This window comes from Musa acuminata, chromosome BXJ3-7, assembly GCF_036884655.1.
Source record: "Musa acuminata AAA Group cultivar baxijiao chromosome BXJ3-7, Cavendish_Baxijiao_AAA, whole genome shotgun sequence".
In the NCBI taxonomy this organism is placed as follows: domain Eukaryota; kingdom Viridiplantae; phylum Streptophyta; class Magnoliopsida; order Zingiberales; family Musaceae; genus Musa; species Musa acuminata.
Genome location: NC_088355.1, coordinates 26,744,254 through 26,761,329, shown reverse-complemented (window position 1 = coordinate 26,761,329; position 17,076 = coordinate 26,744,254). Strand labels below are relative to the sequence as shown.

The 17,076-nt window shown below is 40.2% G+C and overlaps 1 protein-coding gene across 4 annotated transcripts; it reads left to right on the top strand.

The window, feature by feature from the left end:
* Positions 1-4,551: 4,551 nt before the first annotated feature.
* Positions 4,552-15,888, top strand: LOC135642151 (nitrogen regulatory protein P-II homolog). Of its 4 annotated transcripts, none has more exons than XM_065158057.1 (9): positions 4,552-4,821; positions 4,958-4,970; positions 5,139-5,166; positions 5,287-5,374; positions 12,022-12,089; positions 12,388-12,457; positions 13,755-13,790; positions 14,148-14,262; positions 15,612-15,888. In XM_065158057.1, exons 1-8 carry the CDS (start codon positions 4,623-4,625, stop codon positions 14,222-14,224), a joined length of 579 nt encoding a protein of 192 aa, XP_065014129.1. In that variant the 5' UTR covers positions 4,552-4,622; the 3' UTR covers positions 14,225-14,262; positions 15,612-15,888. The 4 variants fall into 4 exon arrangements, with proteins under 4 accessions (XP_065014129.1, XP_065014127.1, XP_065014126.1 ...); XM_065158055.1 differs by having other exon boundaries at positions 4,922-4,970; positions 14,148-14,241; XM_065158054.1 differs by having other exon boundaries at positions 4,922-4,970.
* Positions 15,889-17,076: the final 1,188 nt, after the last annotated feature.

The following is a 17,076-nucleotide window of genomic DNA, read 5'->3' as shown; positions in this document are numbered from 1 at the left end:
GCTCGCTCCTCTGAGCGACTCTTTTCCCTACATCTCCATGCACGTTTTCCCTCAAACAGTCGCGCGTGTGCTAACTGCCCTCAACGCAGCCCCGCTAGGTCCCCCACATTTGCATGTCAAGTGTTTATATGAGTGCTTGTCCCGCTCTGATACCATAATGTCACGACCTTAGCTGGTTTTGCCTAAGGCGTGCGGCACCCTCGCGCGTCCGTCCGTAAAGGTCAGCCTCCCCGAAGCCTCCCATTGTCCCTTAGGACCAACAAAAGAGAGAATGGGTTAAAGAGAACGCCTCAATCGGGATCCACAAGCAAACATGTCCGAAAAACACTTTATAGACAATGCAAATTACAAACAGACTTTACAAGCTCTGAATAGTTGCACAATAAAGGGTAAAATGGTCCATTACAGACCGAGAAGCTCTCGCACGTGTCCACATGACACAACCTTTATTTACAAGCCTAAAAGGCCACCAACCCAACTAACATGGGACTATTTAGCCTTCGGCCGCCCCTCTACCTGTTGTACAAGGCATGAACATGCCAAAAGACAACGGACAGACATAAGCATTACATCCAACATCTTGTTTAGAAGTTTGTCCGTTACATAGTGTCAGTCTATATGCAGTGATATCACCCAATAATGATGATGGTACCACTAGTACCCCGGAAACTCAGGATGAAATACTTTTTTGCTTCATTTCTAAAGCTATTGGGGCTTATAAATACCCCACTCTTTTCTATAGAGCACGAAAGCATGAATAAAAATCTTGAGATTTTGGTTTATAAAATTGCTAAGTTTCATCGTCCTCCCTTTCTAGTTTTGTAAGAGTTTTCTCCTAAACCAATGAAAAAGAGAAAGTATCGTAAAAAAGTGGTTGGAAGGTCGTAAGATGGTGATGACCTTAAGGAATTAATTGAAACTGAAGCGTATCTACAAAGATAATGATTGTTGGAATATAATGGTTATCTCAACTAGATCAAGCCACGCAAAAAGAAATCAAAATATCATCTTTGCACAAAGATAATGATTGTTTATTCAATGTATTAACTCAAGGTATTATTGCAACATCTGACACCTAAAGTAATTAAAAAATTTATAATTTTATTTTTTATTATCAATTTTTATATCATTACGCTTATTATACATTCATTTTCTGAATCTTAGAAATAGAAATATAAGTTTATCATGTTTTAAATTATATTTAACTAAAAATTAAAAAAAATTAACGTACTCGATTCCGAACCGAAATCGTTACTTCTAGTTTCGATTCTGAGAATAACACCATTTGATTTTAATTTTTGACATTAGTAAACTAATCACCGAGGTCAATCCTAGCAAGAAACAAGACAGGAGGACAAAGGAAGAAAAAAAAAAGGGAAATCCGCAATCAATATTTTGATACTGAAGGGATTATTATGCATCGGGCTTTAGGTACCTTCTACAAACCTAAAGGAAACATGAGCATCATAATCCATCGGGCTTTAGGTACCTTCTACAAACCTAGAGTGTTTTTGAAACTATTAGAAAAATCAAGACAATTAAATTTGTGTTGTTGAGGAGGAATAAGAGAATTTGAGCTTTTTGTTTTCTTGTTTTTTTTTGTGGTGATAAAAGTATCACAGTGATTTTAGCTGGCACGGCACATAAATAAATTAAGCTGCTTACAATTTAAATATGGCAGAGGATTTATTGATTAATTGCATTCGCAACATGCATCTAAATATTGTCCTGAAGCTGACAACTTCAGGGCCAATGAAGCGTGCAGTTACTCTCTCTACTGTATTACCCAAAGTCATGCAATCTAGAAAATATGACATTAAATTTACTAAAGTAAAACTATTAAGATGGAAGGTCATTTCAGGTTATATATGCAATGGATTCTTTTCCCAAGATGAGGCATATAGAGGAACCTTAAACCCTTCCTCATGCTGTTTTAACCGATGGCTTTGCAGTTGAATGGAATCTTGTGAGAGGTTGGCCCACGCTTTAGACATGCTCTCATCCTGGAACAGTTGGCGGATATGATCCCAAGCGTTCTTAGGATACAATTCTTTCCGATGTAGTGATAATATCAAGCGAAATTGTGTATGAGAGAGAGAGAGAGAGAGAGTGAGGGAGAGAGAGAGAGAGAGAGAGAGAAAGATATCAATCACAGAACATAATGTTTATTTAATAGACCCGGCCACTCACATGTAGATATGGAACGCACGACTCGGACACGTAAACCACACAGAGAAGCTAAAGCCTTTCTTCTGCCCTCCATAACAATGTAACCAGATCGAAGTCTTCAGCAGTGTAGGCCATCGCATCCATCATGGTGCAGCGACGCGATCGCCGCTGCCCCCTGGCACCGCCGGTACGCTCCCGAAGCCGGGGACTAAGCCACGAAATGGCTCTCCAAAACCAACGGCAGGAACCCCACCGAAGAAGAGCCCAAAGCCCCCCATGCGCACGGTGAAGGTTCTGAGGCTGATATGGTTCAGCCTCCTTCTGGAGCTTCCTCGATTCAAGACCCACAATGAAGGTGGCAAGCAACAGTGCAAGGAGCAGAACCATCTTAGTAGACCTCTCCATGCCTGCCTCTCTAATCTGCAATGCAAGCCCTGTGAGGCCTCGCCACTCACTTCCGTCCATGTTATAGCAGACAGCATACAGGTCTCATTTACTTGCACCACCCACTTGCAGTTGAACTTTTAAGATCTAATACCAGTACGCTTGCAGTGTGATAGAACGAGATATGTGCTTGATTCAGGATCAATATTGAGTGACATGAAGAAGGAAGAAGTGCTAGAACATGAAACTGCATCTTCCCGGAAGATATGTATTCAATGGAGTACTGTGAATGTTTAAGTCAAAAAAATTCACCTACTCCCAACCAACCAACCAACTGCTAATGCAGCTGAGAAATCTCCATACAAGGAGGTATAGGTTGGTGACACCACTCCACAAGTGACAATTGATTTATTGATGTTTTCATGGTGGTGGTTCCTTTCTTCCAGATATAAACTACTAGTGTTCCTTCAGCAGAGAGCACAAGAATGAAAAGTGGAAATCTGAAGCAAAAACACAGATATCATTGGAGAAGACCAACTTAGAACCGTTAGAGCTTTTGATATAAAAGAGAACACTTTACAATGTGCTTAAGTTGTACATAGCAGCCAACCCTAAAAGCCACTAAAAAGAAACTTTATTTCAAGACAACAGATCATATACCATACATAGGGTTCGATGAAATGACAAAGTTTTCCTACATAAAGATTAGATGCATATAGGTGCTTTATCTTATGACATTTAACACACCAAGAGTATTAAGAAGAGATTGGAGGAACATATAAATGGTTATCAACACAATAAAAAGATTTGAGACCTGAGAGCTAATTGGAAACATATATCCGATTAGCTGGATGATGGATATCAGTAGGGGCTTTCCTTTTAACAAAATAAAAAAGACCAGCATTTGACCCCCAATATATGCTTTGTATGTATGTCTTCCCTATATGCCAAGAAAAAAATATTTATAGATTTGGTGTTATAATTGTTATAATATATAGTTGATAAACTTAAAGAAATTAATTTTTTGACTATCAAGTATCGTGGAGATCCCTCGTGCCAATTCCTACCTCGTAAATATCCTTGATGCCTAAAGCAATTGATCCATATCTAATTTGTTAATGTTGTATCATATGACTTTTGAGCAAAGAAAATTGGGTTGATTTAACTTTTTTTTTTTTTTTTTTCTGTGTATGAAGCCATCCAATTACAACTAAGTTGGCAGAAAAGATATGAACCCATTACTTACTCATGTGGTAATAAGATACACAATTATCAAATTAGATTGTTAATTTATGTTAACCAAATCACACCCAGTAACTTTGGTTGTGATGTGATCTCTCAAGACAACATCATCCTTATAAATTTGGAGTTGTGTTGATATGATATGTATTTTTTTATTATTATATCGAAAGATGTATATGATACTAAGCATGTAAGTGCAATATTGTACCAACCAACTCCGATATCTCAATACAGATAATACATTTATTTTCATGTATATACAATAGATTTCAAAAATTCTATTTTACAACCTTAATAGTTGTCATAATGAGTCATATGACACATCATAAAATGGAATTAAGCCCAAAAAGATACGGAATTCAAGGTCTCTAATCACATTAGAGATTTCTAGCATTGTACAATATTCATATTTTTAAAGGTTTATTATTTATATAGGGGTATCATGACACTTTATAAGGTATATTAAATACTCAGGCAATGACTTGGAAAAAAAAAATTCAAGGATCTTTTTATTCCAAATAAATATATCTAAATTACTGAGTTAACAATTTTATTGATTCCCAAATCTCAACCTTTCACTAAATCTATCAAATCCAGTTTTTTTTTATTATTTTATGTTAAAATTCGATGGTTGGGATGAAAAGTTGAAACTCGAAAGTGAATCAACGGTTGATGCAACTTCGCATAGATATACTATGCGGGAGTTCTCCATTATTTGTCCCCATTATAAGAGGCATAATTTGGGCCGTGCGAATTGCCATGGTTTTATTAAGAGCCGGAACAGGAGGAGGACCCGAGAGCGCGACAGCGAGTTCGAGCTTGAGATCATGGCGGCCGCCACCTCTCCCTTTTCCGCGAGATTGCGGGCTGCGAATCCCTTATCAACTCGTCATCTGAACTCCCTCGCCCTGGTTTCCAAGCCCAAGTTTCTCATTTCTGTTTCGAGGGCTGCGCCGCTCCATACAAGGTTTGGGGGCGCGAGGCTTCCCTCGTTGCTCCCTGTGATTAGAGCCCAGAGCTCTCCAGGTACGCCTTAAGGATCAGTTCTTTCTTGGCCAGAACTATGAAAAGTGCGCATTTAAGATGAATATTCCTTTTTGCGATCTGATTCTTGACTCTGTTAAAGTAGAATATACTCCGGATGCGGAATTTTACAAAATAGAAGCGATTGTAAGGTAAATTTTTGTGTTTTTTTTTTTCATTTTTCTATTTCTGTTTCTTTTGTTGAATTTCTTGCCTGCTTTATGCTTCTGTTGTTGATGACGCATTGGATTTAATTTCATGGAAATGACTTGTATTTTCTTCTAAAAATTGTTCATTTTGGCGGTCAAATGGGAGTTCAGGCCTTGGCGAGTTCATCATGTTTCATCGGTAAGAAAATAAAAGAACTCGTTCTGTGGTTTGGCAATAAAATGTCGAACTCCTGGTGGCGTGGGAGCTAGGAGTTAGTTTTGTTCTATAGGTTTATGGAAGTATTGTGTGGAAACCCAGGGTTTGCTGCAAATGGGTATTCGAGGAGTTACAGTTTCCGACGTTCGAGGTTTTGGAGCACAAGGCGGCTCAACAGAGAGGCATGGCGGTATGTTCTTATTTCTTCTGGTGTCTGGTTTATCATTGGGTTGACGTTGGAGGCATTCTGTCGATTCAACTTGTATGTTATGTAGTTTGATCTCTGGATAATGCGTAGATTGTTCTTTTTGCTTGTTTCTTTGGTTATTTGCTTGGACCATGTCATTCTGTAGCTGCCAACCAAACAAGTAACTATATTGTTGGAAATATACATGCTTAACATTCTAAAGATTGCTACTAGCAAGGTTTGCCGTACTGGACTGTACCGCCCGATACGGGCGGTACGTACTGGTCCAACAGGGCAACGGTACGCGGACCGCCCCTTACTGTACCGAGTACTATAGCAGTGTACAGTGCTCGGTACACGTGAGTATACCGCTCTGTCACGACCTTAGCTGGTTTTGCCTAAGGCGTGCGGCACCCTCGCGCGTCCGTCCGCAAAGGTCAGCCTCCCCGAAGACTCCCATTGTCCCTTAGGACCAACAAAAGAGAGAACGGGTTAAAGAGAACGCCTCAATCGGGATCCACAAGCAAACATGTCCGAAAAACACTTCATAGACAATGCAAATTACAAAACAGACTTTACAAGCTCTGAATAGTTGCACAACAAAGGGTAAAATGGTCCATTACAGACCGAAAAGCTCTCGAACGTGTCCACATGACACAACCTTTATTTACAAGCCTAAAGAGGCCACCAACCCAACTAAAATGGGACTTATAAGCCTTCGGCCGCCCCTCTACCTGCTATACAAGGCATGAACATGCCAAAAGACAACGGACAAACATAAGCATTACATCCAACATCTTGTTTAGAAGTTTGTCCGTTACATTCTCCCCCACTTATCCCTTCGACGTCCTCGTCGAAGCCTTTGTGAACACTGCAACTCTTCGCCTTTGCTGAGTCTTCAATCTTCCGCTCCAGCTGCAATGCGCCTCCTGGCTCCCAGCTGCTCTACGCTGCTGTTTTTGAGTAGTCGACCCTTTAATCCGCCATGCTGCTACAACTCACCAATGACTCTGACTCTATTGGGGGGGTTGGCTGAGTTGTGTTGATCCTTGTCGATTCTTGCGGATCCACCAAATGAAGGAAAATACCATCTTTTCTGCGCCAGTCTCTCAAAATTTCCACATGCTGCTTGAACTGGGTGGATGCTTGTTGGAGCTTTAACGAGCATCGCCTCGCAAACTTTTGAAGTTTTGGGTCCTTCCTCCACAAAATTTGCTCATTGACTCTTCTTTCAGTTAGTTGTCACATCCAAGTAGGTTCGCATCACTTCCGCTTTCGATTGGCATTTCGTTGGGAATTGAAGCGGACGATCTACTCTCAGTAGCACTGATCACCGTTGGTGAGGATTTGACAACTATTGTCTTCCATTATCTTCGAAGGGTCTTTGAACTTGTGCAGAGCTCCTCTGCTGGATAGATAAGAGAACTGGGGTACTCGGTTTCGCCCATTCTCTTAAGAGTTGAGAAGGCAAAGGTTACTTTGACTTCGCCCGCCTCCTCGAGGTTGTACTTCATGCATCGAGCTGGTTACTAGTCTTCGCCTGCTCTTTGCTTACACTTCTGAAGCACTTGAAGTGTTTGCACTCCTTGCGTTGAGTTGGCTACTGTGATTCACCTTCTCAATGCCATCGAACTTCTGGAATGCGGGAAGTTTTCACCCCAACTTGGAGTAATTCTCTGATAGATAAGGTCGCCTCTGGGATTGTACCGTCTTCTCCATCAACCCTGCCGCCTACTCCACTGAGTAGCAAAGGTACAGCACCGCGTACTGCCTACTTCGTTCCTTGGTCGTGCACTCTTGCATGACCCGAAGTCCTTCACTTACGGCTATCTTGATGAGAAACTTGTTGACACCAGTCTTACGAAGTTTCTTGGCCTCTGCCCTTCAGCCTTGTCTCGGTACTTGGAGATTGCCTCTGCATGCTCCACCTCCTCGGCCCCTTTCACGACCAAGCGCTCTCCCTCCATGAGAGCAAGGGATCAATGACTTGCACGGAAGTCCCACCTCTGCGGTACCATGGCGCTGCCATGCCCATGGCCCTACTATTCGTCGCCTCGCCTCTGTATCCCTTTTCTTCACAATCAGTAGAGATGTCTCCGTGGCACTCCTCTGAGTCCACCTCCATTCTAACTGATGCTTGATATTGGGTAGCTAAGTCCCTCTGGACTCGGCGTCGCTTCCTCGCCCCTTTCGACCCCCTGCTTCAACACCACTGTGTTCTCCAAGCAGTCCGTTTGGTCGATGGAAAGACAGACTGCAAATCCCATGCATGGCCTCTGCCATCACGTTGTAGAGTTTGCACCGATTCTGTTCTCCTTAGCTTCCTTGGTAGCAACGTTCGCTTACTCGACCTTGTCCTCTGACTTGTCGGGCTCCCTTAAGCGAATATGAGCTCTGGAGCAGTCCAACTCTCCAGCTGCTTCGATCATACCTCTGCATGATCAAGTCCCTTCCATGGAACTCACTGGTACTTGCATTCGAACTTTTCCCTTGGTGGAACCCAGCCCCCATATGCTGATGACCAAGGTTTTCATCCGATGCAAAATTCGGTGCACGCCTGGAAGACCCGCCTCTGCGGTACCATGGCCTTCACTCCTTGAATCCATAGCCCTTCTTGCCGTCGTGTTGTTCACCAAAGCGGAGCTCCCAGTAGCTCCCGATCATACCTCCATATGATCTCATCCCTCACGGGACAATGTCGTGTGCGTCGCATTGCCACAAACTGTTCCACCACGATCCGCTGCACCATGTCGCCTCCTGGTGACATCTCCATTGCATTCTGATCCTTGTGGAATAAACTCGAATTGTGAACCCTCCATGTGTGGCCTCTGCCAATACATCGCAGGGTCTCCTCCACTTTCGAATTTGTTCGCTCCTTTGGCAATCGACCTTCATCCACCCACTCTTGGGTCACACCTAGATGAAGCACCGCTCTAGGCCAATCCGTCGCCTAGTAGCTCCCGAAGTCCACCGACTTCACTATAGTTTGTGCACCATTGTCTGGATCCTGGGCCTCTGCCCCTACCAGCACAATCTCCGCTGCGTACTGCTTCCTTCATAGCAACTCAAATGGCAACACTGTGGCATATTCTTCAAGAGTACCCGCCTCTGCGTCCTCTTGCCCCGTGCAAAGGCCCTTCTGAACCCAACTTCGCCTCCGCAAATTGAGTCGCCTTAGTTCCTCCATCAAATGCTTCTCCGAGTTAAGGTACATGTGCCGCAAAGCTCCCTTCGTCTTTGGCACCATGCAAGATGAGTCCGCTCCGTCAGAAAGAAGGACCCATGGAACAACATGATCCTACCCTTGCCTCTGCAAGAGTTCATGTCTTTGACCTCTGTCTAAGGAAAGCACTGTGCTTCTGCTCCATGTTCCAACTTCACTGCTGGCTCCCTTAATGCGGCTTGGGTACTTCGCCAAGTTACACCCAAGTTGCTCCGCTCCTCGTTCTTGCATTGAGTCGATGGTGGCCCTCGCGCCCACCATTCCACGGGTCAGCCCTCCCTTGAGTCCGATCTCCATATCGACTCTAAGTGTGCCTTCATTTAAGTTGTTTCAGGTCGCTCCCCCACTTGATCTCGCAATGCATCCACCAATGCATTCTCTCGAGCGAGATCATGCGGTAACTCCTCGCTGCTTGCTCGGTCCATTGAGCTTCGTGGGGTTGTTGTTTGTGAGGTACTCCTCCTCAACATGTGAAGTCCGTCTCACATGATTCTCCCTTTGGAGTGCTGAGACTTATCCCTCCTGGATAACTATCCCGTTGGAGCAACATCTCTCTTCGTTACGGAGACCACCATCCCCTTTGGACTACTCCGATCTGCTGAACAAACTGTGCATTGTTCTGCCTCCTGCAGACGCACTTGCTAGATTGCGCCTCCACGTCAATACAGCCACCGCTGCACCCCTCAAGGCCTAGCAACATGCTGAACTCATTGCACACTTCAGCCTCCTACGGTCGTATCCTTCACATGCCGAAGAGAAAGTTTCAATGCTCCATGGCGCCGAGTCTCGGTCGCCTTGGGATGGCCACGAACATTCCATCGTCCGCATACAAGCCCATGCATGAGTACCAAATTCTTCGAGTTAGCAATTCCCCTCACCTCTGTGAGCTTTGCATTACTCTTTTGGTCGTTGAGCAACTCATTCCACTTTGCATGGTCTCGTCCTTTGCCAAGCGCCTCGCTTGCCTTGAGCACCATCAAGTAAAGTTGTCAACGTTGAGCCATAGCTCAAACTCAGCCATCCCAACCTTTGTGCGCTCCGCATTCTTCCAAGCTTGCCTGTTCTCGTGGTGCCTCTTGCGCGAAGGGTTGGCCATTCCTCTGAATGCCAATGTCAGATGCCCGCTCCTCTGAGCGACTCTTTTCCCTACATCTCCATGCCCGTTTTCCCTCAAACGGTCGCGCGTGTGCTGACTGCCCTCCATGCAGCCCCACTAGGACCCTCACGTTTGCATGTCAAGTGTTTCTATGAGTGCTTGTCCCGCTCTGATACCATATTGTCACGACCTTAGCTGGTTTTGCCTAAGGCGTGCGGCACCCTCGCGCGTCCGTCCGCAAAGGTCAGCCTCCCCGAAGACTCCCATTGTCCCTTAGGACCAACAAAAGAGAGAACGGGTTAAAGAGAACGCCTCAATCGGGATCCACAAGCAAACATGTCCGAAAAACACTTCATAGACAATGCAAATTACAAAACAGACTTTACAAGCTCTGAATAGTTGCACAACAAAGGGTAAAATGGTCCATTACAGACCGAAAAGCTCTCGAACGTGTCCACATGACACAACCTTTATTTACAAGCCTAAAGAGGCCACCAACCCAACTAAAATGGGACTTATAAGCCTTCGGCCGCCCCTCTACCTGCTATACAAGGCATGAACATGCCAAAAGACAACGGACAAACATAAGCATTACATCCAACATCTTGTTTAGAAGTTTGTCCGTTACAGCTTGGTACACCTGGGTGTACCGAGCGGTATACCGTACCATACCGGTACCGAGCCCGGGTCGAAACACCGGTACGGTACGGTACGGCGAACCTTGGCTACTAGACAAACTTCCAGATTGATTGCATGCTTTAGCCAGATCAATAAATTCTGTCTTTATATCTGCCTGTTCTTGGGTGTGTCCTGTTTGGTTATCTTGATATCGAACTTTTGTTTTTCACTTTTATATGAGCATGTGGTTGGTACTCGGTGTGATGGGATCTTCCAATAACTTGGTGACCCTAATATTGTTTATGGGCTTGAGATTCATCACATTCTAGATTGTTTTAGATACTAGTTCATTGATGATTTCAAGTAATTGTATATATGTCTTTCGGGGTTGAAATTTAAAATCCATAATATCACAAAACAAGGCTCAACAATTTATGTTCTTCTACATAGTATTTCTAATTTGCAAGAGATAATAAACAAGCGAAAAGGGACTCAGCAATTGTTCTCATTATGAGAGGACTACTGAAGATAGAAATGGATGAATTTAAAAGCTTTTCCCTGTTTCCCTTATCCATCATACTCTAGTTTACATTTTACATATTTGCTATGTTTTTTCCTTATCATGCTTTAGTACTTTTCCTTGTGTTTTATAGCATTAATAGTGGCCTCAATTTGTTGTGTAGAACCATAAAACTAACTCCTAATAGGGAGATTTCCATCATTTGAACAAGTCCCACTCATCAGTTCCGTCACCTACAAAATGCTTTCAGCTCTGATATGTGCAAGTGATGTGCTGGCATAGCACATTGCATTTAGTATGTCTTAGTATGAACTATGCTAATTGCAGTGTTGGCATGTCTTTGGTGGAACACCATGTTAAGTGCCACTAACATGATGGCATATGAGTGTAAATATGGCATCAGATTCTTATTAAAACTGATGCGGAATGGTTTGATTCCGCAAGACAATTGTGAAGTAGTTTGATTCCAAATGCATCCATCTTAATGCAGCTCAATGAACGTGTTACATATCCATGGTGTCCACCATTTAGAAGCATAGTTCCAGGATATAGCCTCCTATGCTATATGAGACCACAAGAAGGCATCTTGATGAAGAGATCGAGGAAATTAGCATACATAAAGTCTTTCATAAAGTAGTGAAGCATCTATGGAGTTATCCTTATGTGTGACAACTGACCAAACCCAGCAGAATAACCATTATCTGTTAGAAACCAGGACAATTATTATCTGTGGTAACTAGTAAATTCAACAATTAAAATATAATAACAAGCTTGCACTTACCACACCGGATAGGCATGTTCGTCTGTGATAAAACATTCGTGAAACTCACTTGTGGACTTCACTGACATTGTGACAATTTAGAAGTAAATCAATGGTAACTTGAAGAAATATGTTAGTTAACATGATATCCTCCATTGTCATGTTTTATAGTAGTAATGACTGTAGTGCTGTAAACTTGTTTGCTTCTGCATCTTTTACTTTCTAAGGCCTTAGATGAAATATAACATTACGTGTAACTCTGTCATCTTCTCTGTTGATTATTGATTTTTCAATTAGAGGAGCATTATTTGAGTAAGAATATTGATTTTTTCATAGAGCTTCATTAGTTGTATATATGTTTATACTCACTGGAAAAATTAATATACAAAGATGTTGCAGTTCCTGCCAATAATTTTGTTTCCATGAATTTCAGGATCTGAGTTTTCAGAAGACAAGTTCATAGCTAAAGTTAAGATGGAGATAGTGGTATGCAAGGACCAGGTAGATGTGTGTTGGACATATACATATGTATATGTTTTTGCTGTTGATTATGCAATAAAGATGAATGTGATGATACTTGTTATGGTTATTATCCATATATTGGGTGCTGCATCCTTTTTTTTGATAGCCATGGATAAACATAATCAGTTTCTATGAAATGAATAATTTAATCTATTGCCTTTCTGTTGTTTGTAGAGAACAGATATTGGACAATTATTTAGATATTTTTACTTATTTAAAATTAGTTATAAAGTATGTTTTTCCATTATTTTATTTAGTTCATTTGTTACTTCTATAGGTTGAAGCTGTAGTTGAGAAAATAATTGAGGAAGCAAGAACAGGAGAAATTGGTGATGGCAAGATTTTCTGTAAGATCGTTTTTTTTCATCCGATGGGTTTTCTTTATCTTATAAGACATGCATAGTCCATGTAACTGCTCACCTGAGGAAATTGAAGTCCCATTGTTATTTTGCTAATGTTACCTGCATAGGGCTCATCAACAATTAGTTAGAAGTTCCTTGGTTATCTCATCAATGTGTCCAACACTGGATTCCCAGGTTCTTGAACACCTTCACCGCCTATGTTTGATTTTACATTTTATGCACAATGTTCCAAGTATGGTATCAATGGAGGATTTATATTTAATGTGAAAGTTGAAGTGATCTTCATAAAGCATTACTATTTAGGCTTCCCAGCTTTGTTTACCTTTTCTCATCTAGTATTTGTTACTCCAGCCACATAAGGTCTGCAATTCTATGGTAAGCTAACTGGATGTTCTTGCCTGTATAGAAAGCTTGCTCAAAAATTGAATTTCCTTTATTGTCAAACTTCCTTTCGAAGTTGTTTTTATCTTACTCATGTTTCACTTATACTCTAGCTATTGTATTTTTCTTCTTTGTTTAAGTTTCAGTTTCTTGCATTTGACAAGATATCCTAGTGGTTAAAACTTTAACCTTATATTCTTAGCTTTGCTTCTCAAAATGATGGACATCAAGTTCAGTGATCAGAAATTTTCTTTTTCTGTAGCTGACTCCAGATCAATGATAAAAAACTGATGATGATAATAATAAGTTAGCCTGAAAAAGTTAGTCCTGGACAAACTTTTTTGTGTGACTTTAACAAAACAACTGTCTCTAAATGCTTCATTACAGTGTACAATAATTTCGAATTAAGAATAAATTTGAGCAAGTTGGTTGTCAGAAAACTGGTACTCTGGTTGAGAAGGAACTCAACCAGTAATGCTTTACTACCTAGAGCATTTAGGACAATTTTATAATTAGATACTGTGAAAAATGCAGCAATTGCTTCTTCGAAATCTTGAGTTAATGCAACTAGACGAAGTAATACTAGATGACTGAACATCAGAATGTATGAATCCAGACAAAAACCATTTATGGTCATAAAAACTCTAACGTAGTAATTTAAAGATGTTTTATTTTAGAAAAAAAAATCATAATAGTCAACATTGTGCATGGAAGACTTTTATAAACTGATAATCATGTCTCGAAAGTGGTAGTTGTTGTATTAATGTTAGACTGAACTATAATTTTAGCCTATGCAATTTAATCTCACTGGTCATTGCTTATCAGATTATGTTTCATTACTTCTTAGTTGATTTCATTAATCTCCTGTGAATCTTCCTAATCTGGTTTCACCTTTTTGCAGTAATACCAGTTTCAGATGTAATTAGAGTTCGTACAGGTAAAGCAATGAAAAATACTCATTTTTCTTTATAAATTATTTATTTAATTCGAGTTATTATTGGCCTTTGTCTGACTATTGTAAAGACAAAAATCAACTCAGGAGATCTTTTAGCTGATTTCACCTTTCCAAGCATGCTTTCTTTTATGTTTTTCTATTAACTTGTTTCTTGAAATTTTCTTTTCATTGTTACATATAACACAATAAAATGCTTAACTTATTTATTCTTGACATCTGTACATGCAATTTGGAGAGTCTTGCAATTTTTATGTGTTTAGTCTCCATATTGGTGAAAATATTTATCTTGAATTGGTTACTATTCCTATCCTAATGTTTTATTTGGTCCTGAATCCTCAGGTGAACGTGGTGAGAAAGCTGAGAGAATGAGTGGTGGACGAGCAGATATGATGTCCTCGACAGCATCCATTGACTAGATGCATATTGTTGTAAGGTGAGGAGAAAAGAAATAAAGGTAAGAATGTGATTTTCCATTATGACTTTTGTTATAAATAAGGCTTTAATGATTTTCCAAAGATAAAGAAAAACATAGAATTGGAACAGAGGAAAATACAGTCTTGTGCCTGCTTTTTAGACATAGTACCACGTTCATGAGGTGGCTCATCTCATTAACGTTCAAGTATTTCTCTTTGATGTATAAGCAAATGATGCACTTTGTCTGAGTAAGCAACAGAAAGATTCTCAAAAGAAAACTATTTAGCTGGATGTTTTCTACGAATGAATCAGATCAACAAAAATATTAGTTTCTTATATTTTGGCTTTTTACCTTTTATCTAGTGTCATTTGGATTTTACTTATATATGTATTTCTTTGTATAGAGGGCTTATTACCATGTATAATTAACTGGAATGAGGACTCCTCTGTGATTCATGGATAGATTGAAAACGCCTAAAAATGTGTCAACAGGAAATTTTTCCTAATGGCATCTTTCACTCTAGCTGAAAATATTTTCTAGTTTTGCTTCCTCTTGTGCTACAGAAGTAGGTCAAATTGCATGGAAAGATAGATCATATGTGATCAACATTGTGTTGCAAAGTTATTGAGAAGGTTTTTAAAGAAGTGAGAAATTTTGAGATGTTCTTAGTGAGGATATATATATTTGAAATGTTGTGTTGGCTGATTAGCAAAAGCCAGGATTTGAATGGTGTATGTCTCTGAGAAAACCTACTTTTAATGGTTTTCAAAATGTCTAAAGTTGATTCTAGTTATGACGTAAGGGATATGTTTAAGTTTAAATGACTGCCTATGAATCTCAGTAGGAATAAGTTATTATTTACTTTCTTACTTTGTTCCGTCTTAATTAACAATTTTGAAATGGCAGAATGATTTATGCTATCTGATACTGTTCTACATACTCAAACTGAAGTGACTTGATGGTTGATGATCCATGGAAATCTCTCTTTGAGTGTTCCAGTCTCAAATCTCAAAAATACCATGTTGAAAGTAGCTTATGAGCTTATGCCACTTATTTACTGACTTGGATTTTAACAGAAGCTTGTTGAGGACCCCCTAGGAGTTACTTAGGCAGTTAGGCTCTTTGTTGTTTCTCTTTTTTGTTTATTTTCATGTAATATATTTTGAGTATGTTTCTGTTGTTTTCTGAAGTGTGAATTTATGGCCTTTTTATAACATTGTTTCTATGGGAAAAAGGTCATCCTTTCAGCCATGAATTTCTCTCTACTTACCATGAAATTTATGTTAACATGCTTTTTTTCATTTAGCTTCCTTTTTCTAGACAATTGACCCTCAATTTAGAATTATATGATGGACTGGTGTTACAGCTAATGTTTTTCCATTAAGCAGGGTTGGCAAGTAACAAGTAAGTTCGGTGTCCAAATGAGGTGGGCTGGACAAGAAGATGATGTTATGGTTAAAGCTACTGCATGGTATTCTTCAAGCAGTAAAAAATTCTATTTGGTGTCTCATCCTTAGAATAACTTTTTTGGCCCTTTTTGGAGGACAAAGTCTAAAATAAACCATTAGCAGTGCAGCATTTTTCTTATCGAAGTCGTAGTTTGCATATTCGATATTGTTTACAAATTGGGTGCTCAATGCATATTCTTAACCAAGTTTGCTTTCCTATTTCGCGTTAAACAGAGAAATCCATTGATCAGACCCAACCACCCATCAATGGCACCGTTAAATGATGTTCATTGCTGAGGTGTATTTTCAAATGACCTATATCTACAATAGTGGCAGCAGGGTTTCGGTCACTGTGAGTAGATATAATTATTCTCACATCTGAATCCCAAATGATTTAGTTATGAGCGCGTGCCACGGGGCATTTCTCATTCAAATATTCGTCTAATGGAATTCCATGTACACGTCTGATTGGCTCTAGATTCTAGGTCTCATGTTAATTGCGTCTCCAACATAAAGACTTGCATTCATAAATGACTCCGCAGTTGCTGCAGAGGGCCATCATCTTCTGGTGCAAATTGTGGTAGTATATATTGATCGTTGGCACTCAGTTACATTGCTTAAAACCTCTCTCTATTTCTCATCTTCTATTTTGTCTTTAACTAAAATTCTGGTACCCTAAAAAGGCTTATTTTTCAGGTGCCATAGTGATTATGTTTGTTCTTTGTTTTTTCTTCACTTCTCGTATGTTTATATACTTGCAGCAACTTATCAAGGATTACTTTGCTTTCCAACCATCCATTAACTGTTGTTATACCTCTTTCTGTTAATCAAACTTTGGGATGTAGAAACTCGTTGTTCAAGGAGAATGATCTTTTATTGTTGTCTAGACCAAGAAGAAAGGGTGTGGGTTCCCTAACAACCTTCCTTGAGATTGTAGGCAACTGCATCTGTAGTGGATTTTGGAGCTAAACTGGTAGTGGCTTCATCTTTTGCCTTATTTTTCCTCACATCCATATTGGGGTGTAGGTTGTGCAATACATATTTCAGTTTGTTGTTCTAGTTGTATGTTTGTGTTGGTTTGCTACAAGAAGATTTCCCCACAGAACACAGAAATTCTAGAGAAGGAAATTGTCTTTCAATACCAATGAGTATGAGAATTCATATCACAGCTACATTTTTTTGCTGATTCTGAAGACTTGAATAAATTTGTAACAAGGATGAGGAGGTATTATGACAGAAATCTCCATTTGGAAATGTGTCATTTTAACTTTATAGTCTTTCTAGCTTGCTCACATTGTTCCATGTCACATCCAACAAGACCATTTTGAGAGTCACTAGCTTGTGGTCCTCCTGTTATCTATTTTTCAACGCATCATTTCTTGCTCATGTCTAGTTTAGCTTGTAA

Excerpts from the sequence above, each read along its gene's own strand:
- LOC135642151 (XM_065158055.1), top strand. The coding sequence starts at position 4,623 with ATGGCGGCCGCCACCTCTCCCTTTTCCGCGAGATTGCGGGCTGCGAAT. Across the intron at positions 4,822-4,921 it reads TAGAGCCCAGAGCTCTCCAG|TAGAATATACTCCGGATGCG; the intron begins GTACGCCTTAAG and ends ACTCTGTTAAAG. Across the intron at positions 4,971-5,138 it reads AAAATAGAAGCGATTGTAAG|GCCTTGGCGAGTTCATCATG; the intron begins GTAAATTTTTGT and ends ATGGGAGTTCAG.